The sequence below is a fragment of the Cetorhinus maximus genome, chromosome 1 (assembly GCF_964194155.1).
Source record: "Cetorhinus maximus chromosome 1, sCetMax3.hap1.1, whole genome shotgun sequence".
Lineage (NCBI taxonomy): Eukaryota > Metazoa > Chordata > Chondrichthyes > Lamniformes > Cetorhinidae > Cetorhinus > Cetorhinus maximus.
The window spans coordinates 109,281,551-109,307,868 of record NC_135879.1 but is presented as its reverse complement, the minus strand read 5'-3'; the positions used below and the strand labels follow the sequence as shown (position 1 = coordinate 109,307,868).

Here is a 26,318-nt window from a genome sequence, read left to right as displayed (position 1 = left end):
GAGCTGGGAAACTTGGTGCCCAGACCATCTCCCATGCTAGCACTGACCAGCTGAGGTCAATGCCGTTGTGAGGGCTTGCTGGTCCGAGCGCATCCCCAGGAAGCCCTGATGGGTCTCCTGGAGGAGCCTCTCCACAAGAGTTGGCACTCTTTCCACAGAGGGCGCGTGGCGCTCGGACATGAGGTTCATTGCTTCAGCGATAGTCCGGGTAGACACCTCCACCATGGACACCAAGCCAAGCATAGCCTCATGTATCTCCCTCAGATACTCCCGCACGCCCGGCCACATTTCCTGTGCTTGCTGTGTCACGGACGACTCCAGAGGCACATCATCAGGCGCCGACTGAGCACGTGCCTGGTCCCCTGCAGTCCTCCAACTGCTGGTGCCATTGGCACTCCCTGTATCTGCCAGCTCCTCCAGCGACTGTGAAGTGCCCTCGCCGCTGTGCCCCGGGACACTAGCCGATGTTCTAATTCCAACCAAGGTGCTAGTATCTACACTGGTGCCTGCCTGGCAGAGATGGTGTGACGCTAGTGAGATGTCAGGGCCCTCAGGTGTGAGAGGGGGCCTCTGCTGCTCCTCCTCCCAGCCCTGCTCTGCTGATGCTGAAAGGAAGAACAAGGACATTGGATCAGTTAAAGTGGAGACAAGGTCAATGTGCATCCCTGTCCCCCGGATCATTATGGGCTCATCCTTTCATAAGCAATGGTCAAGCCATGTTGCAAACTTCAATCACTGAACATTCAGCACTGCCATGGCTGCTCGGAGAACAATGGTGACCTCACTGCTGGGCAAACATACCTGCCCATGGCACCCAGCCTCACCAACACTGGTGGACCTGGGCGCATGGCACCTCTCCAAATCTAGGGACTCCTGCTCGAAATGGCTGAGAATAGCTAACTGTACCAACCCGTCGCCAGTCCTCACCCGCTCGACTGCATCATGTGCATTCTTCTCCTGAAAAGGAGAGAAGAGCATTGATTAGTGCTAATTGTACTTGGTCTCTCCTCACGGCCGGCCCACCCCAACCAGAGTGGTACATTGCAGGGCTCCAGTGTCTTCTCACCCCGCTGCTGTTGAATACTCACACAAAGATACTAGGCATGTCCCCACCACCCTGGCCAAATGCTGCCTACATCACATCAGGCACTACACGGTCTAACCTTCCATAGCAAGGAGGTGCAAGTACGTGGAGCGCAGAGGACAACAGATCGATCAGTGCCACACCACCTTGAAGCTCCCCTCCCATGTCATCACCCTGACTTTGAAATGCCCTGGAGTTCCAGCACTGCGCCTAGGTGCAGCTCCTCCAGGTTGCCCCCAAAACAGTAATGTGGGTCACAGTGTACCACTTGTTGCGGGGGCAGAATCCATCTCTTCACCACCCTCTCAGGGTGACCTCGGCATGGGCAATATCTGCTGGCCCACCCATCGAAGGACAGATGCCGTCAATGATTCAATGCAGTCACTATGCTCAGACTTGGGGTCGGGGGGGCGGTTGGGGGTGAACCAGAGGGGAAAGCCTACCTGCTGAGTTAAGTGTCCAATTCCAACATGGTACTCACCCTTCTTGAGCGCAACAGGTCGTTGAAGCACTTGCGACACTGGATCCAGGTGCGCCGCACCACGTCGCGGGAGCTCACCACCTCCTCCCAGGCATGTTTGGTCATGTGGGGGGGCCTCCTCCTCCCGTCCTGGGGTACCAGGACCTCCCGCCATGCTGCCACCTCTTCGAGGAGGACATGAAGGCAATCATTGGAAAAACAAGGAGCACAGTGCCCCCCTGCCCTACCCTCCTGTCTGGCCTGCTCACCAGCAGTGGAAGCCTTTCCACTGGCCTTAGAAAGGCTGCAACAACTTTTTAAAACAAACCGCCAGGTCGCCATTGGACCCGGCGGTCATTGCAGTCCTCGGGAGCTGCGATTCACGCTGGGCGGGCCTTAATTGGTCCGCTCGCATAAAATGGCAGCGCGGACCCGATCGCGGGCAGCGATTGGGTCCGCGCCCGCTCCGCTCCCCCGCCCCGCCAGCCCGAAAATTCAGCCCTATATATCTAATAATAAAAATAGAAAATGCTAGAAATATCAGCAGGTCTGGCAGCATATGTGGCATGAGAAACTGAGTTAATGTTTAGATCTGTAACCTTTTATCACCTGATACTCATTACCTCAAATTATTGCGGATTCTAAGAGCTTGCCCACAACCAACAGGTCTATAGGGAGCTCAGCTCAGTGTCATTTGACAAGTCTTTTCTACCCCAAGTTTAATACTTGTGTGCAGCAGGAGGTTTTTGTTTCCTGTAAGAGTCTAGTGCTAGTTGGAGTCTGGGCTAATACAATCTACATTTATACTTTCCAGAATATGATCACCTAAGAGGCAGTGCTAAACAGTCCATGACATGGGAATCATGCAGAAAGAGAGAATTTGATGATCATATCAAGATGCAGCAATGGGAGCCAGGATTTATAGGTGCGAAGAACCGGAGTTATTGGAACTATTCAATAGATATTCAACATTGGACAAGTACCAGGTGGACAGTGACTCAGAGCAGGATAGTTTGGGGCAACTGTGCCAGGAGGAAGCAGGGAACTCTCCAAAAGGGCAATAGGATGGAGCAGAAGAATAGGAGGGAGTCACAGTGGAGGGAGTCACAGTAGTGAGGGAATCTATAATCAGGTGTACAGATCGTCTTTTTACCTCCACCACTGAATGAGGGGAGGTCATGTCTTTACCCAGGTTAGTCGATAAACAATATCTAAAAGAAAATGGACAAGTTTCAATGAAACTGGATAGGGTATAGCCCAAGGAAGAACTGATTAATTATTGGCAAAGATGTGGGTTGGATGCTGGAATTGTTTTAAAGGATCCATTAACATTGGGAGATAGGGCGAGTTGACCTTTTTTTAAAGAATGTTGTGGATTGTTTTTATTTGGAATATTGTTAATTATTTTGGAATGTTGAGGTTTGTCTCAGCTGCTGTGGTACAATTCATCACAGCTGTCAAAATGTAAGCAGAGTTTTCAGAGCACGTTATTGGTTGCTGATTGGCCTGAAGGCTCCTCAGTGACATGGAAACTCTTAATAAAAAGATTTCTTTTTTCAGCTTTGTAGTTACAGAGCATCAGCCAAGCAGGATATAGCCTCAAAGGAAAGCTGTGTAATTGTAATAACATTAACACAGCGTGGTAGAGATATGCACTCTACTAAGTGCCCTCTTCACTTGTTGCAAATATAACCGGAAGTCCCAAATGCTGTCTCAATGGTGCCAAGGTGAAGGGAGTTACAGAATAGGAAGAAACCCTTCTGGAAAGAGAGGAGGAATGATGTCAGATCGTGGTCCACACAGAAAGTAGTGACACTGACAGAACTTGAGCTTGTGTAGAGGGAGTTTAAGAAGTTGGGCATTAGACTGAAAAGCAAGATCTCAAAAACTGGTCATCTCGGGATGGCTTCTTGTGCCATGTATTAAAGCTGATTAAGGTAATAAAGATTGAGAACATGTGGTGACAGGGCTGGAATCAAACAAAATAGTTTACATTCTTGGGACAGTGCAGTGACTTCTGGGAAAAGGATAGGTTGTACCAAACAGACAGCATTCAACAGAAATGAAATTGCACCAATGTCCTTGCAAAAAGGGTAAATAATGCAGTCGTAGAAGCATTTAACTTGATAATACAGGGTGCAGGGAAAGTCTGGGTTTCCAATGGGTGACAGAAAGCAGGAACAACAAAGCTATTGGGAGAGTAGACAGTAGTTTAGCAAAATGAAATAATTAGGAAATACTAATCAAAGAAGAAAGGGAAAGAAACAGCCATGAGGTAGTGCTATTTTAAAGTAACAGGTCAACCAATCAACAGTGGAAAATCTTCAACACAAGATGCATAGAGTATAGAATAGGGCAAAAAGGGTCGCAAAGAATAAATTTCCATTGATAGAGACTAAAACTTGAAAAACAAAGTATATAATAAAACTAGGTCTAAACAATAATAAAATCAAAAGGTCATCAACCTGAAGCATTACTGCCATTACTGAGCAATTACAGCATTTTCTGCTTTTATTTTATACACCAAAGTTGTTTGCTGAAAAAACCTTCCCCTCAAAACCCTGTAGTTACTATGGCAATGATGCTTCCAAATAGCACTATGGTAGACAATTATTATTGTTCTGTTTTTGAATTGAGTGACCTTCTGGACCACCTTGTAAGGACAGAGTCAATTACATCTTGTGATTGCAGGATTGACTGGATGGGAGCACAGCTTAAAATTTCGGCAATAAAAACAAAAAGCTACTGCGGATGCTGGAAATCCGAAACAAAAACAGAATTACCTGGAAAAACTCAGCAGATCTGGCAGCATCGGTGGAGAAGAAATATAACTGATTTCTTCTCCACCGATGCTGCCAGACCTGCTGAGTTTTTCCAGGTAATTCTGTTTTTGTTTAAAATTTCGGCAGTTCATAATCATTTTCTTTTGCCAAGTCACAACTGCAAGATTTAATGAATTCAATTTCACAAGTTGTCATCAAGGGATTTGAACTCATGGCTAGATTGGCATCATAACCATTAAGCTACAGTACCCAATCTTTACTTCTCTGCTCTTATGCAATTACTTAGGCAAATACTGTTGAATCAGAAATAATTTGGCTCAAATTAAGTTTCACTTTGCCCTTTTGCAGCCGACCACAACTAGCCTAGTTCTTCATTATCATTTCCTAATGATTATGGACCTAATCATAATGTGAGGACTGTTCTAAACCCTCTTCCTGGTTCAATATCGATTTCCCTTATGTCTATTTGATTAAGTGTCTTGGGATATTTCGTTACAATTAAAAGGCATGATACAAGCGGTCGTCTCAAAAGCAATTAAAACAAACTAATCCTCCAAAAATTATAACTAGCAAATAAATCAGTTCTTGTCCAGCTTTCAAATCTTGCACATCATTATTTAATTTGTAACTCAGTGGAGTCTAGTGCATAAAAATCTTCAAAGTTCTTGCTCTGGTTTTTAAATAATAATTCATGTCACCAAATCATGTATAGCCATAATCATAAATATTTATACCTCAACTTGTTTCTTCCTTTGTTCATCAGCATTTTTTGGTACTTCAATGTGAATAATTGGCTCTCGGACATCTGATATTATCTCTGCAACCTGCGGTATTAAATCAAATAACAATTTAAACTTAACTGTAAATAGTCGCACAATAGTCAGGTTTAATTCTGAATGTCTGTATATACTATCTTGATGAAAGATTTTACCACACACATCTCTGTAATTGACAGGTTACTCCTCTATCAGTGGCATTCACCAAATGGCTACTTAAAAGTGCGCAAGAGCAGCCTGGGATCACTCCCTCTGAATTTTCATCTTTCCCATTGGGCTAATTCACTTCATGCGGCTCTGGAATTCACCACTTAGACCAAGAACTCACTGTTTATCCAAATCAACAAAACAGGTAAGAGGCAAACAAATTATCTGGGATAACACTGGAAGCTGTAGCCATTCAAAACTGTCCATTTTACAACAATCTTTACCAAGTATCTTAGGTGATAAAACTGATTTTTAGAATCCCCACTCAAATATATTTGTTCATGATCTTAGTTGTCATCTTAACATTCCAGTCCATAAATTGAAAACTTTGTAGCTTCATAAATATAACAAATTGCCTAAACCTACACAATTTGGCTTCAGTATACTCTTCATTTGTTGAATGCAATTTTATCCTCACATACAAATACACAAGCTAGTATCCAAGTAGGAAAAATTGCTTGAGCCTTGTGTAATTCTTACAAAAAAAATCTTATAGGTGGGGACTTCTTCAAATCTATTATTTTCATGTTTGTGTATATATTAGAGTCCACAAAAGTAGTGAGCCTTTAAATCCTCAACTTTTTTCACAGGAGATGCATTGGTCTGTTCTTGGCTGGAAAATTCTCAGAGTTGCCACTTGAAAGTCATTGTAACTACTCCAGACACCCCCCACATACGTGGTTTCTAATGCACTTCCAAAGCTTTGTCATTCCAGGAAATTGGAGCTGCTGTGTTCATGCAAGCAGTGAGCCTCCAGCATCATATGGATACCTGGGATACTGACCTCAGAAGACGTATTATAGATAAGCAATAATGCAAACTGCTGTTCTGTCACATAGACATAAGGAAAGATAGCACTCAGCTGCACATCTATTACTGCTCATTTTTTTGTCTCACTACACTGCCTGTCCAAATCATTCCAACATTTATCACCGAATAAAGAAGCTCTAATAAATCTGATTTAAATTTACTTTTTGTTATTTAAGTCTGATTCTACTTTCCCATAGTTTTATTTATAAACTTCTGATCACTTTTTAAAAAGAGATTTACTCATTCTCACGACATGGTTTCCTACAGTGTACTTACTATAGTACAATTTCACAATACCTGCAGATAAATGCAGTGAGGATCATAATGCTGCAATAGGTTACAGCAGTAATAGGAACTAATGAAGACTATCTCCTCAACAGTTAGCCATTGGGCTGGGTCATAGGAAAAGCCCCTAGAACTACTGGGTATTTCCCAGTTCCAATGCATACAAGCCATACTCTAACGGCCAGATATCATATATAAGGGTAGACTTCAGCTTAATTGCCAAAAGTGCTAGAACAGGTAGATAAGATGTTCTTGTTGCCAAAGCAAGGTCAGTGTGAACTTTTAAGTGCAAGGAGTTCCTTGCCCTCACAATGGTAGATTGTGGACTGCTTAGTTAGGCCTGAGATTCTTTCACTGGCCTTCAGAGGACCTGTCCAGAGGAATGGAAATTTGGGCAATATCAGGAACAATACAACAGTATGCCCCTATTGACAGTTCTGCAGTACTGACCTGCCATGGTTGGCTGGAATTTTCTAAAGTTTTGCACAGTTTTATGCACGATGCAGGAGTCTGAGCTGAACCTTTCATTCAGCTATAGATGAAGGCAGTGAACACAGATTATAGTCTAAAAGTGGATTTTCAAAGTTGTATGCTCAGGAGCCACATTTTTGAAGGTTGACAGTATTGAGTTGTGAGCTGCAGCGTGTCTCTGGGGCGACCTGTAGAAGGCCACTTCTAGCAAGGTTGCTTTGCATTGGACTTTCCAGAGCATGGGGTTTTGTATGAAGTGACAGGCATGGAGATAGCAGAAGTAATCATAGAATGGGATCAGAAATTTGTTAGTCAATGCTACATTCCAGCTAAATGGAGCAGCTTGCCCAGCCCTGTGATGTCCCTATCATATCGCAGGCTAGGGCAGAACCAGAGTGTGCCTTTGTGGCCACATTTCTTCCAGTACTCATCAATCCAGCCTAGTGATGCTCCAGTGGGTTACTACTTTGCCATAGTGGGAAGAGCGCAGACAGGCCAAGTGGCACCTTCAGTGTTGCACACACTTTCTTACTGACAATCTGACTGGCACCCAAGACATTTGATTACAGTCTTTACATGTGTTTTGAAATTAGGCAATTACGCTGACTGGTCTCACAACTCACAAAAGGTCCAAGACAAAACAAAGGGAGTTGCCCAGGTTGAAAATGTGTAGTAGAATTTTTTTTAAACTAATAGAGACAAATTCATGATAAAACTCACCATGTTAAAAGAGGCATTCATTTTGACAATTAAAAACCATCATAGCAAAACTGCACTCTTACCAGCCGAATCCTTCGTTCATCATCCTTCTGGATGCACAGCAACTGTTCCATCAGTAATGCAATAAGGGAACTTGGTGTGTTGGGCAAGATCAGAATTTCTTGCAACACTGAGACCAGGCACTTCCTAATAAATTGGACCACATAATTAGAATATATAAAAATAAGAACCAAAATGGAGACCAACACCTCAGTTGGGTCGCCTTTTCTCTTTTGCTGCTTCAATCATTTCATTGATGGTAAGAGTCGTGATGCAGCTCCACAGGCCACGACTTCAGATTGTGTGTTCGTCAAAGTACCACATAACGGACACGTTAGCAAAATTGAAGCCCGTGGGATTAAAGAGGCATTGGTAATGTGGGTATACAATTAGCCAAGGGACAGAAAGCAGAGAACTTTGCTGATGGTTGTTTATCAAATTGGAGGGAAGTTGCAGTCTGTGGGGAGCATTTGCACCACTGTTCTTTTTGACATATATTAACAACCTGTACGTGAGAATACAGGGCATAATTTCAAAGCTTGTCAATGACACTAAACTCTGAAATAAAAGTTTGTGAAATACACATACACATTGCACACATAATTGAGAAATGTGAAGTGATAATTCTTTGGACCAAAGAATTAAAGGCAGTAAATGGTACAATTTTAAAGGGGGTGCAGGAACAGAGAAAGGGGGATGTATGCATTCTAATCTTTGAAGGTCGCAGGACAATTTGCGACGGCTATTAAAAAGGCTTATGGAATCCTTGGATCTACGAATAGAGGAATAGAGTACAGAAGCAAAAAAGTTGTGCTAAATCTTTATAAAACCCTGTTTAGTCCAGGATTGGAGCATTGTGGCCAATTCTAGGCACCGCACTTTAAGAAAGGCCTTGGAAAGGGTGCAGAGATGATTTAATAGAAGGGTACCATGGATGAGAACTTCAGGTATGTGGAGAGACAAGAGAAACTGGTATTGTTATCCTTGAAACACAGAAAAAGTTAAGGGGAGATTTTCTAGAGGTGTTCAAAATCATAAGGGTTTTGACAAGAGTAAAGGAGAGTCAATAACTAGAGGACATAGATATACTTGAATATTGCTGAAAATAAAACTGTTGAAGTTTTTCATCTCACATTCATCAGGATAGAAGCAAGAATGCCAAATTTCAAAGGGAACAATTTATACTGCATGAGAAAAGGGTACTGATTGGTTTGCAAGTCAGCTGATTGGTTGAGACATTGCCATGGCGAATGCATCAAGGAGCTATTGTTCCTCATGCTTTTGCTTAATCAAAAAAGTCTGGACATATTCCTTTTGCATGCAAAAGACAGGTCCATGCATACGAATATGGGGTTTCTAGCGAGCATAAGTGAGCTACATTGCAAGCCTCACAGATAATCTTAAATGGTTGCTGGTGTAATTCTTAGCACAGTCAAGATTGTTCAGCAAGTGTTGCCCAATCGTGAAATCACATCAAATGTCAGGCATTATGTTCCGAATTTTACAAGCACAAGTTGGTCAAGTACAATCGGTGCTCTGCCTATTGTGACCAGCTGAAGGGATGTGCTGTTTGATATGATCCGTTGGGTTGTACGGCCTATGTATCTGGTACTGCACTAGCACTGAAATTCATATACCACAGTACTCATCTGTGTGGGTGACAGAACGTCTTTTTGGCCTGATGGCTGCACCCTGTTAGTGGAAAACCCCACTTGTGTTGTCACTGCATAGTAGCAGTGTCAAACATCTGGCTTCACCTGTTGCTCACATTTTTGAGATACTTTACCCTTCCAGAGGTAAGCGACTGGCAGATTGTACCAAACAGCACATCTCTTCGGCTGTTCACAACAGGCAGAGTACTGACTGTACTCAACCAACCCATGTTTGCAAAACTCATAACAATGTCCAACAGGTACAAAAACCCAACAGAGAGGTTGAGTGATCCAACCATGGCAAAGAGAGAAGTTAGACAAGAGAAGTTAAACATTGTATTAGATCAAAGGAAGAGGCTTATAAAGTTGCCAAAAAAAGTAGTAAGCCTGAGGATAGGGAACATTTTAGAATTCAGCAAAGGAGGACCAAGAAACTCAGAATAAGAGGTAGGTCATTTGGGACTGAGATGAAGAGGAATTTCTTCGTTCAGAAGGTGGCGAATCTTTGGAATTCTCTATCCCAGGGGGCCGTGGAGGCTCAGTCATTGAATATATGAAAGGCAGAGATCGATAGATTTCAGAAATATAAAAAAAATAAGAGCAGGCATTGGTTATTTGATCCTGAGTCTGCTCCGCCATTCAATATGATCATGGCCGATCCTCTATCTCGATGCCATTCTCCCATTTTCTCTCCATACCCCTTGATACCTTTAGAGTCTAGAAATCTATTTCCTTCTTAAACATACTCAGTGACTTGGCCTTTACAGCCTTCTGTGATAGAGAATTCCACAGGTTCACCACCCCCTCAAGTGAAGATATTTCTCCTCATCTCAGTCCTAAATGGCCTACCCTTATCCTGAGACTGTGACCCCTTATTCTAGACACCTCTTACAGCCAGAGGAAACATCAACCCTGCATCCAGTCTGTCCAGCCCTGTCAGAATTTTATATATCCCAATGAGGTCCCCTCGCATTCTTCTAAACCCCATCGAAAAAAGGCCTAGTTGACCCAATCTCTCTTCATATGACAATCCTTCCATCCCAGGAATCAGTCTGGTGAACATTCGCTGCACTCCCTCTATGGCAAGTATATCCTTTTTAGGCAGGGAGACCAAAGCTGCACACAATGCTCCAGGTGTGGTCTCACCAAGGCCCTGCACAGTAATGCAGTAAGACATCTTTGCTCCTGTACACAAATCCTCCTGTAATGAAGGCCAACAAAGCATTTGCCTTCCTAACTTCTTGTTGCACCTGCATGCTTGCTTTCAGTGACTGGTGTACAAGGACACCCAGGTCCCTTTGTACATCAACATTTCCCAATATATCACCATTTAAATAATACTCTGCCATTCTGTTTTTCCTGCCAAAGTGGATAACTCCACACTTATCCATGTTGTACTGCATCTGTCATGTATTTTCCCATCACTCAACTTGTCTAAATCACCTTGAAGCTTCTTTACATCCTCCTCACCGCTCACATTCCCACCTAGTTTTGTGTCGTTAACAAACTGGGAAATATTACATTTGGTTCCCATATCCAAATCATTGATGTATATTGTGAATAGCTGGGGCCCAAGCACTGATCCCTGCGGTACCCCAGTAGTCACCACCTGCCACCCCAAAAAAGACCCATTTATTCCTACACTCTGTTTCCTGTTTGTTAACCAATTCCCAAACCATGCCAATATATTACCCCCGATCCCATGTGCTTTAATTTTGCACACTAACCTCTTATGTGGGACTTTATCCTTCTGAAAATCCAAATACAACACTTCCACTGCTTTTCCCTTATCTATTCTACTAGTTATGTCCTCAAAAAACTCCAGCAGGTTTGTCAAACATGATTTCCCTTTCATAAATCCATGCTGGCTTATTCTAATCCTGTTGATATTTTCTAAGTGTCCTGTTATCACATCCTTTATAATAGGCTCTAGCATTTTCCCTACTACTGATGTTAGGCTAATTGGTCTGTAATTCCCCGTTCTCTCTCTCCCTCCCTCCTTTTTTAAATGGTGGGGTTACGTTTGCCAGCCTCTAATCTGCAAGGACTGTTCCAGAATCTACAGAATATTGCAGGATGACAACCAACACATCAACTATTTCCATGGCCGCCTCCTTTAGTACCCTGGGATGTAGATTATCAGGCACTGGGGATTTATCGACTTTCAGTCCCATTAATTTCTCCAGCACTATTTTTTTACTAATGCTAATTTCCTTCAATTCCTCCTTCTCATTAGACTCTTGGTTCCCTAGCATTTCTAGGAAGTTATTTGTGTCTTCTTCCGTGAAGACAGAACTAAAGTAGTTGTTTAATTGCCTGCCAGTTTCTTGTTCTCCATTATAAATTCTCCCGTTTTGGACTTTAAAGGAACCTACATTTGCCTTCACTAATCTTTTTCTTTTTACACACTTTATTAAAAATATCAAGGGACATGGAGATAGTGCGGGGAAACAGCATTGGAGATAGAACATCAGCCATGATCTAGTTGGGTGGCAAAGCAGGCTCAAGGGGCCGAATGGACTACTCCTGCTTCTATTTCCTATGTCCCTAACATTAGATGCAATTCCACGATTGTTCAGCAAGTGCTGCCCAAATCCTAAGTGTGCTGAGAATTTCACTAATAACCAATTTATGGTTATCAGCCAGGCTCGCAATGTGGCTCACTTACGCTTGCTAGAAGTTCCATATATCTATGCGCAAGGACCTGTCCCCTGCAGACAAAAGAAATATGTCCAGACATTGCACTTTTTTTTGAATAAACAAAAGCGTGAATGACACTAGCCCCCGATGCATTCACCATGGCAATGTCTCAACTAATATCAACTGAGTGCATGCAGCATTTGTAATAAGATAGATGAGTTGAAGGCACAAATAGAAATAAATGAATTTGACTCGATAGCTATTACAGAGATGTGGTTGCAGGGTGACCAAGACTGGGGACTCAATATTCAGGGGTATTTGACATTCCAGAAAAAGAGGCAAAAAGGAGGTGGGGTAGCTTTATAAAAGGAAGCTATCAGTGCGGTGGTGGGTAGTGATATAGGTATAATAGATCATGATGTGGAATCAGTTTGGGTGGAAATAAGGAATAGCAAGGGGAAGAAGTCACGGGTGGGAGTCGTCTATAGGCCCCCAAAGAGTTGCCTCACTGTAGGACAAAGTATAAATCAGGAAATAATGAAGGTGTGTAAGAAGGGTGCTACAATTGTCATGGGTGATTTTAATCTGCATATTGACTGGACAAATCAGCTTGGCAGAGGTAACATGGAAGACGAATTCGTACAGTGCATCAGGGATTGTTTCTTAGAGCAATACGTTGCAGAACCTACCTAGGAACAGGCTATTTTAGACCTAGTAATGTGTAATGAGGTGGGATTAAGAGATATTGTAGTTAAGGATCCTCTAGGGGATCGCGATCACAACATGGTAGAATTTCAAATTCAGCTCGAGGGCAAGCAACTCAGGTCTCAAACCAGTGTCCTCAACTTAAATAAGGGCAATTACAGAGGTATGAAGAAAGAGTTGTCTGAAGCAGGCTAGGAAAATAGACTAACGGGAAGGTCAGCAGATGAGCAGTGGCAGACATTTAAGCAGAAATTTCATAACTCTCAACAAAATTTTATCCTGGTTAAAAAGAAGGACTCGACGAGAAGGATGAACTACTCGTGGTTAACAAAAGGTGGTCAAGGAGAGTATCCAATCAAAAACGAAGGCTTATAAAGCGGCGAAAACTAATGGTAGGCCAGAGGATTGGGAATTTTTTTTTTTAGGAACCAGCAGCGGATGACTACAAAGCTAATAAAGAGGGAGAAAATCGATTATGAATGTAAATTGGCAAGAAATATAAAAACAAACAGCAAGAATTTCCACGGGTGTATAAAAAGAAAGAGAATAGCTAACGTGAGCGTGGGACCCCTGAAGGATGCAACTGGAGAATTGATAATGGAGAACAGGGAAATGGCAGATAATTTAAACCAATATTTTGCATCGGTCTTCACAGTAGAGGACACTATAAATATCTCAAAGATATCAGATAAACAAGGAGATAATGGTAGGAAAGATATTGTAACACAGTCTCTATCACAATGGACAAAGTATTTGACAAACTAATGGGACTAAAGGCAGACAAGTCGCCAGGACCTGACGGCCTGCATATAAGGGTATTAAAGGAAGTGGCTGCAGAGATAGTGGAGGCATTGGTCAAAATATTCCAGAACTCACTAGATTCTGGGAGGGTCCCAGTGGACTGGAAAAACGGTAATGTGACAACCCTCTTCTAGAAGGGAGGGAGACAAAAAAGGGAAAACTATAGGCCAGTCAGCCTAACATCTGTTGTTTGGAATATGCTAGAGCTCATTATTAAGGAAGAAATAGCAGGACATTTGGAAAAGCTCAATGTAATCAAACAATGTCAACGTGGTTTTGTGAAAGGGAAATCATGTTTTACAAATTTGCTAGAGTTCTTTAAGGATAAGCAGAGTTGATAAAGGGGAACTGGTAGATGTAGTGTATTTGGATTTCCAGAAGGCATTCAATAAGGTACCACATAAAAGGTTATTGCATAACATAGGAGCTCACGTTATTAGCATGGATTGAGGATTGGTTAACATACAGAAGACGGAGAGTCAGGATGAATGGGTCTTTTTCAGGTTGTAAAGACGTAACTAGTGGAGTGCCACAATGAGCAGTCCTAGGGTCTCAATTATTTACTATTTATATTAATGACTTGGAAGAGGGGGCAGAGTGTAATGTATCCAAATTTGCTGACGTACAAAAATAGATGGGAATGCATGTTGTGATGAGGACATAAGGAATCTGCAAGGGGATATAGGTAGGTTGAGAGTGGACAAAAGCTTGGCAGATGGAGTTTAATGTGGAAATGTGCGAGGTCATGCACTTTGGTAGCAAGAATCAAAGGGCAGACTATTATTTAAATGGAGAGAGACTCCAAAAAATGTGCACCACAGAGGGATCTAGGTGTTCTTGTGCACAAAACACAAAAAAAGTTAGCATGCAGGTGCAGCAAGTAATTAAGGCAACAAATGGAATTTTAGCCTGTATTGCTAGGGGGTTGGAGTTTAAAAATAGGGCAGTCTTGTTACCACAGTTTAGGGTGTTGGTGAGGCCGCACCTGGAGTACTATGTAGAGTTTTGGTCCCTGTATTTAAGAAAGGATAACTGGCATTGGAGGCAGTTTGAAAGAGATTCACTAGGCTGATTCCTGGGACCAAGGGGTTGACTTATCAAGAATGGCCAACAGGTTAGGCCTTTATTCACTGGAGTTTAGAAGAATGATGGGTGATCTTATTGAAACATACAAGATTCTGAGGGGGCTTGACAGGGTAGATGTTGACAAGATGTTTCCACTAGTGGGGGAATCTCGAACTAGAGGACTTAGTTACAAAATAAGGGGACACTTTTAAAACTGAGATGTGAAGGAATTTCTTCTGAGGGTTATGAATGTCTGGAATTCTCTACCCCAGAGAGCTGTGGAGGCTAGATCACAAAGTATTTAAAGCGGAAGCAGATAGATTTTTGAAATATCGGAGAGTTGAGGGCTATGAGGAGCTGGCACGAAAGAGGAATTGAAGCCTGGGGCAGATCAGCCATGATCTCATTGAATGGCGGGGCATGTTTGCGGGGGCCAAATGCCCCACTCCTGCTTCTATTTCTTATGTTCTTATGTAATCAGCCGACTTGCCAACTAATCACCATCCTTTTCTCATGCACTATAAATTGTTGTTCCCTTTCAAATTTGGCACTTTGCTTCTGTCCTGATGAATGCAGCATGAAAAGCTTCAACATGTCAGAACTCAAGTTCTGTCATTCCAAACCACACAGGTATACAATATGACTTAAGAATCAGCAGTAACATGAAGAAACCTTTTCTTTAAAAAAGTAGTGAGTTGTTAGCATCTGGAAAGCATTGCGTGAAAGGGTGGTCAAAGCAGATTCAATAATAACTTTCAAAAGGAAGTTGGATAAACATTTGAATTAAGTTTCTGCTCCATTCTATTTCCAATGCTGAAGTAAAATTATTGAAACACAAACTGTATAAATGAAAATAGTTCACAGGCATGCATCCAACTTTGATTAAACCAAAAACTGCGGATGCTGGAAATCCAAAACAAAAATAATAAAAATACCTGGAAAAACTCAGCAGGTCTGGCAGCATCTGCGGAGAGGAACACAGTTAACGTTTCGAGTCCGTATGACTCTTCAACAGAACTAAGGAAAAATAGAAGAGAGGTGAAATATAAGCTGGTTTAAGGGGTGGGTGGGACAAATAGAGCTGGATAGAGGGCTAGTGATAGGTGGAGACAGCCAAAAGATGTCATAGACAAAAGGACAAAGCGGTGTTGAAGGTGTTGATATTATCTAAGGAATGTGCTAATTAAGGGTAGAAAGCAGGACAAGCAAGGTACAGATAGCCCTAGTGGGGGTGGGGTGAAGGAATCAAAAGGTAGAGATAAATCAATGGATGGAAATACATTTAAAAATAATGGAAATAGGTGGGAAAAGAAAAATCTATATAAATTATTGGGGGAAAAAAAGGGGGGGGGAAAATCGGAAAGGGGGTGGGGATGGAGGAGAGTGTTCATGATCTAAACCTGTTGAACGCAATATTCATTCCGGAAGGCTGTAAAGTGCCTAGTCGGAAGATCAGGTGCTGTTCCTCCAGTTTGCGTTGAGCTTCATTGGAGCAATGCAGCAGGCCAAGGACAGACATGTGGGCATGACAGCAGAGTGGAGTGTTGAAATGGCAAGAGACAGGGAGGTCTGGGTCACGTTTGCGGACAGACCGAAGGTGTTCTGCAAAGCGGTCACCCAGTCTGTGTTTGGTCACTCTAATGTAGAGGAAACCGCATTGGGAGCAACGAATGCAGTAGACCAAATTGAGGGAAGTGCAAGTGAAATGCTGCTTCACTTGAAAGGAGTGTTTGGGCCCTTGGACGGTGAGGAGAGGGGAAGTAAAGGGGCAGGTGTTGCACCTTCTGCGGTTGCATGGGAAGGTGCCGTGGGAGGGGGTTGAGGTGGAGGGGGTGATGGACCCCCACACCTCAACCCCCTCCCACGGCACCTTCCCATGCAACCACAGAAGGTGCAACACTTGCCCCTTTACTTCCCCTCTCCTCACCGTCCAAGGGCCCAAATACTCCTTTCAAGTGAAGCAGCATTTCACTTGCACTTCCCTCAATTTAGTCTACTGCATTCGTTGCTCCCAATGTGGTTTCCTCTACATTGGAGAGACCAAACGCAGACTGGGTGACCGCTTTGCAGAACACCTTCGGTCTGTCCGCAAGCATGACCCAGACCTCCCTGTCGCTTGCAATTTCAACACTCCACCCTGCTCTCATGCCCACATGTCTGTCCTTGGCCTGCTGCATTGCTCCAGTAAAGCTCAACACAAACTGGAGGAACAGCACCTGATCTTCCGACTAGGCACTTTACAGCCTTCCAGACTGAATATTGAGTTCAACAATTTTAGATTGTGAACTCCCTCCTCCATCCCCGCCCCCTTTCCGATCCCACCCCCCCCTCCTTTTCCAATAATTTATATAGATTTTTCTTTTCCCACCTATTTCCATTATTTTTAAATGTATTTCCATCCATTGTTTTATCTCTATCTTTTAGCCTATTTCGATTCCTTCACCTCACCCCCACTAGGGCTATCTGTACCTTGCTTGTCCTGCTTTCTACCCTTAGCACATTTCTTAGATAATATCACCACCTTCAACACCTCCTTCTCCTTTTGTCTATGACATCTTTTGGCTATCGCCACCCATCACTGGCCCTCTATCCAGCTCTACTTGTCCCACACCCCCTTAAACCAGCTTATATTTCACCTCTCTTCTATTTTTACTTAGTTCTGTTGAAGAGTCATACGGACTCGAAACGTTAACTGTGTTCCTCTCCGCAGATGCTGCCAGACCTGCTGAGTTTTTCCAGGTATTTTTATTTTTGTTATCCAACTTTGATTGTCTGGTTAATAGTTCTAGAAGTTATTTGAAGTTATTTCAGGACATATTTCATCAGTTACGTAGCAAAACTTTCAACTTAACTATCAAGTGATCCATTCATCTTTATTTGGAAACTCAAGTGATAACAAAATTTACCTGCCACCCTCTTCTGACATATCCAGGCAACCAACAAGAATGACCAGCTGCTGGCCTATGAATTCTTTCTTCATTACTTCCTCAATTTGCGCAAAGTCAGCTCTCTGTGATTCTTTCAGAATAGGAAGGTTTTTCAAGTAACTAATTGCAGAAGGAATAACATTGTAAGGTAACTGTAGATTTTAGCTTCGTCTTCCCTCCAATTACTAAAATAATAAAAATGTTCTACATTTAGGCATTGCTAGACAGTGGATGATCTAATTCATCTTCTCCATTCCTGCTAGTCGCATGATAATTGTGTTGCTGACAAAGCAGTCAATCTCTATCAATTAGTCTACAATACAGCCAAAGATGAGACAAGTAGATTTCCCAGTGGAAGAAAGCTTGGGGAACCATTTATTCAAAATCACCTGTTCCTCCCAGCTTACTACATTTACTTCCCAAATTACTCATGTACTATATCCTAAACTATTATTTTCTGAAAGAAATCTATCAAACTTGAATTTGAATGAATCAAGACTATCTCATTTCATTGTCTGCCTAGAGAGCCAACTCATAGATTGACCACTCATTGAAATAACATTTCCACAAATTAGTTTTGAATTTATCTCCTTTCAAGCCCAGGTTGCAACCTCTACTTCTGCTGCTCTGGATAAGGTGAAACAACTCATCATAGTCTACATTATGTAATCTCTTTAGGATAATGGACAGCAATCATATCACTTTGCAATATTTTTTTGCAGTGAGAACCTTCCCAATTTATGATAGTTTCTCATAATCCAATCCCTCCATCCTCTCAAATCATGGTTTACTTTCTTCTGTATTGTTTCAATAGCTACAATAGCTTTTTGTACTGTGGCAACCAGAACTGTACAATATCCCAAGTTCCAAGAGACCAATATTTTATAAATTAGGATTACTTTCTTATTTCAGCTCAATATTGACATCTCAACATCTGATTTACTTTAATCACCATCATCGAATGTCGTTGTGGTAAACGCCTAAATTTCTTGCTTTCCACGTACATTATTTTCTATAAAAACCGCCCAAGTAAAATGTTTTGCTTGTTTAAACAACTGTGGTTATAGGACAACTAAGTAGTGAGAAAGATGGCAGTATAAATCAGATCAGACATGGGAAATGGCTGATAATTTTAAGAAAACTTTACACAGGACAAAATAGTTTATAAATTATTGAAGGCCAACAGTACCTTATTTAAAATTTACAGTGAATTCTAACAGGTACCTCAAGAGATATTCAGCATAAATGGCTGTTTCCGGTAAAAGTTTTTCCAAGGCTTCTTCCCTTTCATCTCCCATTGATTTTATGTATTTGCAGAGACATCTCCAGTACAGAGCATTCTCACAAGTTAGATTTTCAACTGATATCACCTTTCTGAAAGATAGTACAAGACTTTTATAAGCCAGCTCAATACATGGCATTAAAAAGTTAGAATTGTGTCTCAATTGTTAACATAGGCAAATACAGTCATTTAGCACACAGCCTATCAGACTTCATCTAAGTGTTAAGTTCAGTTCTGGCCTTGGAAGGGTTACAGCACAGATTTACCAAAATTATACAGGGACTTAATAGGTTAAATTGAGAGGACTGGTTGCATAAACTTAGCTTGCATTCCCTCAAGTTTACATGGTTGAAGGATGATTGAGTTGAGATGTTTATAACAATAGGATTTGATACAGTAGCTACAGGAAAGCTAGTTCCTCTTAATGGGAGAATCAATCTTAAAATAAGCAGAGCTAGGTCATTCAGGAGTGAAATCAGGAAACACATTTTTCCACACACAGAGGAACAGAAAGGTGAAATTCTCTCCCCAAAACGCTGTGAATGCAGGTCAAGTACAATTTACAAGGCCAAGATCAACATGCAAGGGTATCAAGGGTTATGGATCAAAGGCAGGCTAAGTGGAGCTGAGGTACATATCAACCATGATCTCATTGATTGATAGAAAAGCACGAGGGGCTGATGGCCTCATTAGTTTCCTACGTACAGCACAGTTTCACAGTAGTGAGATAAATGACTGCAAGAGCCGTTTTTGGTGAGGTTGGTTGAAGGAGGAGCCTATTCCTCTTTAAATAGTGACAAGATATATAACATTCAAATGAATGGCTGACAGGGTCTCAGTTTAATCTCTCATTCGAAGGGGAGTTCCACCAGCAACACAGCGCTCCCTCATTATTGGAGTGTTAGTGTAGAAAATACACTGAAGTCCTGCAGCGGCTGAAATTAACTATCTTCTGACTCAGTGGTGAGATTGCTATCAACTGAGGCAAACTGACATTCACTAGCAAATACAAAACACACAAAATTCATAAAAAGAGTTTTGATAATGAATTTAAGTGAGCTATTAAAGCTATTTTACGCTGCTATATTGCTTCACACATTAAGTACACCTGGTTTTACAATTGAACGTATTGTGCAGGGTAGGACTCAAGACTTTACTTTATGAAACAAAATGCCCTGTTCAACACCAACCGGAATGTGAGTGAATTGCTTAATCTGGTAATGAGGTAGTAAAAAAAAAATGGAAGACAGGAAATGCCATTGATATTCAGGAGATCTTGAAACAAGTATAACAATCCTTGGCAAATTACACATTTTACATAGAACATATAGCACCGAAACAGTCCATTCAACTCAACTCGTCCATTTATGTTCCAGTCAAGCCTCCTTCCTTAATTATCACCGTATTCCCTTCTCCCTCATATGCGTATCTGGTTTCTCCTTAAATGCATCAATACTATTAGCCTCAACAACTCCATGTGGTAGCGAACACCACACTTTCACCACTCTCCGGGTGAAGAGGTTTCGTCTGAATTGCCTATTTGTTCTCTTAATAACCATCTTATATTGATGGCCATTAATTTTCCTCTTCCCTGCATCTAAGTGTTCCATATTTTAAAGATCTCTATTAGGATCTCAAATGCCTCTATATCCTTTTAAGATGGCAGCCAGAACATTTTTTTAAGCCCATTTTCCAGGATGTGGGCTTCGTTGGTTAGGCCAACATCTATTGCTCATCCTAATTGTCCTCGAGAAGGCGGTTGTGAGCTGCCTTCTTACAGTCCTGCGGTGTAGGTACACCCACAGTACTGCTAGGGAGAGTGTTCCAGGATTTTGACACAGCGACAGTGAAGGAACAGCAATATATTTCCAAGTCAGGATGGTGAGTGGCTTGCAGGGGAACTTCCAGGTGCTGGTGTCTGCTGTCCTTGTCCTTCCAGATAGTAGTGATTGAGGATTTGGAAAGCACTGTCAAAGGAGCCTTTGTGAGTTTCTGCAGTACATCTTGCAGATGGCATACACTGCTGTCACAGTTCGTCGGGGGTGGAGGGAGAGAATTTTTGTGGAGATGATGTCAATCAAGCGGGCTGCTTTGTCCTGAATGGTGTCGAGCTTCTTGAGCGTTGTTGGAGCGGCACTTACCCAGTGAAGTGGACAGTATTCCATCACCCTCCTGGCTTATGACCTGTAGATGGTGGACAGGCTTTGGGGAGTCACGAGGTGAGTTACACTCTGTAGGATTCCTAGCCTCTGACCTACTCTTTCAGGCACAGTATTTTTATGACTAGCCCAGTTCAGTTTCTGGTCAATGGTAACCTCTGCTAGGATGTTGATAGTGTGGGATTCAGTGATGGTGATGCTATTTAAATGTCAAGAGGCAATGGTTAGATTCTCTCTTGAAGAGATGGTCATTGCCTGGCACTTGAATGGCTCGAATGTTGCTTGCCACTTGTCAGCCCAAGCCTCGATATTGTCCAAGTCTTGAAGATTTGGACATGGACTGCATTAGTATCCAAGGAGTTGTGAACTATGCTAAACATTGTCCAATCATCAACGACCATCCCCGCTTCTGACCTTATGATGGAAGGAAGGCCACTGATAAAGCAGCTGAAGATGGTTGGGCCATGGACACTACCCTGAGGAACTCCTGCAATGATGTCCTAGAGCTGAGATGATTGACCTCCAACAACCACAACCATCTTCCTTTGTGCTAGATGTGACTCCAACCAGCGGAAAGATTTCCCACTGATTCCCATTGATTCTACTTTTGCTAGGACTCCTTGATGCCACACTCGGTCAAATGTAATCAGTCTCATCACACCTTTGGAGTTCAGTTCTTTTGTCCATGTTTGAACCAAGGCTTTAATGAGGTCAGGAGCTGAGTGACCCTGGCGGAACCCAAACTGAGCATCAGTGAGCAGGTTATTGCTAATCAGGTGCCGCTTAATGGCACTGTTGATGACCCCTTCCATCACTTTACTGTTGATGGAGAATAGACTGATGGGACGGGAATTGGTTGGGTTGGATTTGTCCCGCTTTTTGTGTAGAGGACATACCAGGGCAATTTTCCACATAGCCGGGTAGATGCCAGTGTTATAGCTGTTATGGAACAGCTTGGCCAGGGGTGCAGCAAGTTCTGGAGCACAGGTCTTCAGTACTATTTTTAGAATATTGTCAGGGCCCATAGCCTTAGCAATATCCAGTGCCTTCAGCCGTTTTGTGATATCACGTGGAGTGAATCGAATTGGCTGAAGACTGGCATCTGTGACGCTGGGGACCTCTGGAGGTTGCCGAGATGGATCATCCACTCGGATCTTCTGGATGAAGATTGTTGTGAATGTTTCAGCCTTATCTTTTCCATTGATGTGCTGGGCTCCCCCATCATTGAGAATGGGAATATTTTTGGAGCTTCCTCCTCCAGTGAGTTGTTTAATTGTCCACTATCATTCACGACTGGATGTGGCAGGACTGCAGTGTTTAGATTTAATCCGTTGGTTGTGGAATCACTTAGCTCTGTCTATCATTTACCACTTATGCTGTTTGGCATGCAAGTAGTCCTCTGTTGTAGCTTCACCAGGTTGACACCTCATTTTTAGGTATGCCTGATGCTGCTCCTGGCATCCCCTCCTGCACTCTTCATTGAAGCAGGGTTGATATCATTACCACCAAGCCAAGGAATAGTGGGGGATATGCCAGGCCATGAGCTTACAGATTGTGGTCGACTACAATTCTGCTGTTGCTGATGGATGACCAGTGTTGAGTTGCTAGGTCTGTTCGAAATCTATCCCATTTAGCACAGTGGTAGTGCCACACACCACAATGGAGGAAATCTTCAATGTGAAAGTGGGAATTCGTCTCCACAAGGTCTATGCAGTGGTCACTCCTACCGATACTGTCATGGACAGATACAACTGCGACAGGCAGGTTGATGAGGTGAGGTCAAGTGTGTTTTTCCCTCTTGTTGGTTCCCTCACCACCTGCTGCAGACCAAGTCTAGCAGCTATGTCCTTTAGGACTTGGCCAGCTTGATCTGTGGCGGTGCTACCGAGTCACTCTTGGTGATGGACATTGAAGTCCCCAACCCAGAGTACATGCTGTAACTTTGCCACCCTCAGTGCTGCCTCTGTGGTGTTCAGCATGGAGGAATACCGATTCATCAGCTGAAGCGGGACGGTAGGTGGCAATCAGCAGGAGGTTTCCTTGCCCATGTTTGACCTGATGCCATGAGACTTCATGGGGTCTAGAGTCGTTGTTGAGGGCACCCAAGGCAACTACCTCCCAACGGTATACCACTGTGCTGCCGTCTCTGCTGGGTTTGTCCTGTTCCACAGCGATGGTGATGGTGGTGTCTGGGACATTGTCTGTAAGGTTCAATTCCATGAGATGACTATGTCAGGCTGTTGCTTGACTAGCCTGTGAGGCAGCTGTCCCAATTTTGGCACAAGCTCCCAGGTGTTAGTAAGGAGGACTTTGCAAGGTCGACAGGGCTGGGTTTGCCATTGTCATTTCCAGTGCCTAGGTTGATGCCAAGTGGTCTGTCTGGTTTCATTCCTTTTTATTGACTTTTTAGAGTCAACCACATTACTGCAGATCTGGATAGGTAGGTGAGGATAGCAGATTTTCTTCCCTAAAGGACATTAGGGAATTGAATTCAAATTCCACATTATTGAATTCAAATTCCACCATCTGCCATGGTGGGATCCAAACCCGGATCCCAAGACCATTACCCAGGGTCTCTGGGTTACCAGTCCAGTGACAATACTACTATGCCACCGCCTCCCCCACGTACTCCAGGTGAAACTAAACAAGGTTCAAGTTTAGCATAACTTCTCTATTTTCAAGTTCTATCTCACAAGAAATAAACCTTCGTGGTTGGCTTGCTTTTGTTATGGCTATATTGGCATGGGTTGTAACATTTAGTGATTTGTGTAATTGTATTTCTAGATCCGTTTGTTCAACAACAGTCAGCAGCCCTCAAAAATTAGGGAGAATTAAACTATTTTCAGTAGCTATCAAAGCAAAAAGACTAACATACCCATTATTTAGATTTTGACAGTTTTCAACCAGGTCTTCAACAGGGGTTTGGGCAAACAAGGCGTTAAGTGCAGATTCAGCCACAGTAACACAATTTTCCACATCCAGACGATGAAGCAAGTCTAAAACATTGCCCTCCATTATGCGAAGCCAAGCTTGCAACAACTTTTTCTGTACCACTTCTTTTACAGAATCTATAAATTAAAAATAGCAAGAATAAAACCACCACATTACTTGAAAAGTTAAAGTACATAAACTCTATTATACATCGCTCTGCACAAGAATAAAATAAGCCAACATGGTGCCAAAAATCAAATATGTAGGTAGTTGCTAAATATGTTTATTCTCAAAGGTAAAAACAACAATAAATTTACATTTTTATATGACCCTTTAAGCTGGTAAAATGTCCTAAAGCACTCCAGGAACGTTGCAAAACAAAATTTGTCACTAAGCCACATAAATAGATACTAGGACAAGAAAAGTAAGTTTTAAGAGGAGTCCTAAAGGAGGTGGCAGTGTGATTTAGGGAAGAACTCCAGAGGTTAGAACCGAGACAGCTGTTTGGCAATGGAGCAGCATCTAAAATCAGTTATGTGCAAGAGGACAGAATTGGAGAGCACACAGTACTACATTGAATCCTGGTTCCTCAAAGCCTTAGACTTAAAATTCTCACTCCATTGCTGAAATCTTTCCAGGGTCTCACACCACCCTATCTTTGTAACCTCCTGGGGCTGCTACTGTTCCTGTTTTTCTTTTTTTAAATGTTCCTGCCTCACTGCTCTTCTCCCAAACCATCGCTGGTGAGAGCACTTGGGAAAAAAAACATGATTGTAGCAGCCCCAGCTTGGCACTTCTGCATCATCGGGACTCACACTTCCACAACTTTGGAGCTCCAGCTTTGGATCGGACCTGGATCTTCGAACAGCAGGTCCAGGAGAGGGAAGCAACAAGAGGGTGAGTCAGGTAGTGGGAGCTTTCACCAGAGGGTGGGTTTGGGGGGGGGGGGGGAAAGAGTGTAGGCAAAGGTGGAAGGGCGCAACTCTTAGACTGGGACAGGGAGAGGATCTGCAGCGACTAGGAGGATCGGGGAGCAGGAGGTTCAGGAGCAGGAGTACTGTAAGTAGAAAGTTACATTTTTCTTTTATATTTTTAAACTTATTTTGGACGTTATTACGTTATTTTATTTACCAATAATTTAACAATGTAAAATATTCCAACCTAAGAGGGAGTATAATGTTTTAATATTTGATTTTTTTTTTGCTGATAAGGAAGGTTCTACAGAACATAACTACAGTTTTAACACTGGTTTCTAAGGGAACCAATATTTTACTTAAAAGTTGTGATTTTCAGGAACACAACCGCAACTTTAATTGAGGGCTTACTATATCAGATTCAAATTCTCCATATTCTCTCTCAAACTCTGTACAGTAGTACGTGAATCACCAGAGAGGTTGTCTTCCCAATCATCTGGGTAGTTGGTCCATTCCATTGATGGTCCTCTTCTCGTAGATACTAGTGCACTTCTGTTTCTTCTCACTATTCAATTTTCAGTCTTGACAAGATAAGATCACGAATGTGGCCTTCGCAATTCTGGTCATAAATCCATACTGATTCACCTGGCTGGAGTTCTGGTAAATCATACACTCTTATGGTGTTGATTGTAGTTTCTGGTTTGATACCTATCCTTCTTCTCCCTTATTGTCTCTATATCTGCTGCTCTGAGACATAACATAGCGTGAATGGAAGAACAGGAAATTAAGTCCGTAATCATCTTCTCACTAGAAGTTCAGACAAAGCCAAACCATTCTGGAGTGATGAGGAATGATAGCTCAACAATGCCAAGTTGATAAAGTCATTTTTCTTCAAAGCTTTTCCCTTCCGTACTTCTCTTTCAGTCTCTCCATTAGCTTGTGGGTATCTGGGTGAGCTAGTCAGGTGGACAAATCCAAAGGCTACAACTGTTTGCAAACTGGGGCAGTTGTCTGAAATGACTAGATCTGGAATGCCATGTGTGCCTAAAAGTTTTTAAAAATAATTTAATGACAGCTACCAAGGTGGGACAATGAAGGCATTTAATCTCAATCCATCTGGAATAATAGTCAACAACTGAGGAATGTCTTCCCCTGGAGCTCAAAAAGATCCATTCCGAGACATTCCCACAGTCTGGAAAGAAAAGCGGATACGATCAGTTCCTTTGCCTGGCAATGGATTGCACAGGTGATGCAACACAATCATTTCCTCTAGTGATTTTGAGATCCCTGGTCGATGGCTGGAGGAAGTCTTGCTTTAGCCACTGTTCTGTGTCTTCCTAAATCAGTTTCTCCATTTTGTTCAGTCACAAGCCAGGGTCTCCCATGAGTCGGCAGGGATATTCGACCTCTTCAGGGATGCTTTAATGGACATCCCTAAAACATTTCTGCTGTCCTCCTGGGAGTCTCCTGCTGTGACCAAGTTCAGGGTAGAGCAATTGCTTCAGGAGTCTGGTGTCAGAGATATGAACCAGCAGAAGTGGTTTTGAGTGATTAACTCCACTATATTGGGCAAATTGGCTTGGGAGAGGATGCTGCTGTTGGACTGC

General features: G+C 42.6%; 1 protein-coding gene across 1 annotated transcript in view; it reads right to left on the bottom strand.

Annotated features, from left to right (window-relative positions):
* ncapg (non-SMC condensin I complex, subunit G) overlaps positions 1-26,318 on the bottom strand; it is an 82,946-nt gene that overhangs the window by 39,002 nt on the left and 17,626 nt on the right. Inside the window, exons 7-11 of the mRNA XM_078545393.1 lie at positions 23,742-23,934; positions 18,650-18,799; positions 17,405-17,545; positions 7,659-7,782; positions 5,062-5,151 (exon numbers count right to left, since the gene is read on the bottom strand). Coding sequence (XP_078401519.1) covers positions 5,062-5,151; positions 7,659-7,782; positions 17,405-17,545; positions 18,650-18,799; positions 23,742-23,934 — 698 coding nt within the window. The remainder of the gene's footprint in view (positions 1-5,061; positions 5,152-7,658; positions 7,783-17,404; positions 17,546-18,649; positions 18,800-23,741; positions 23,935-26,318) is intronic.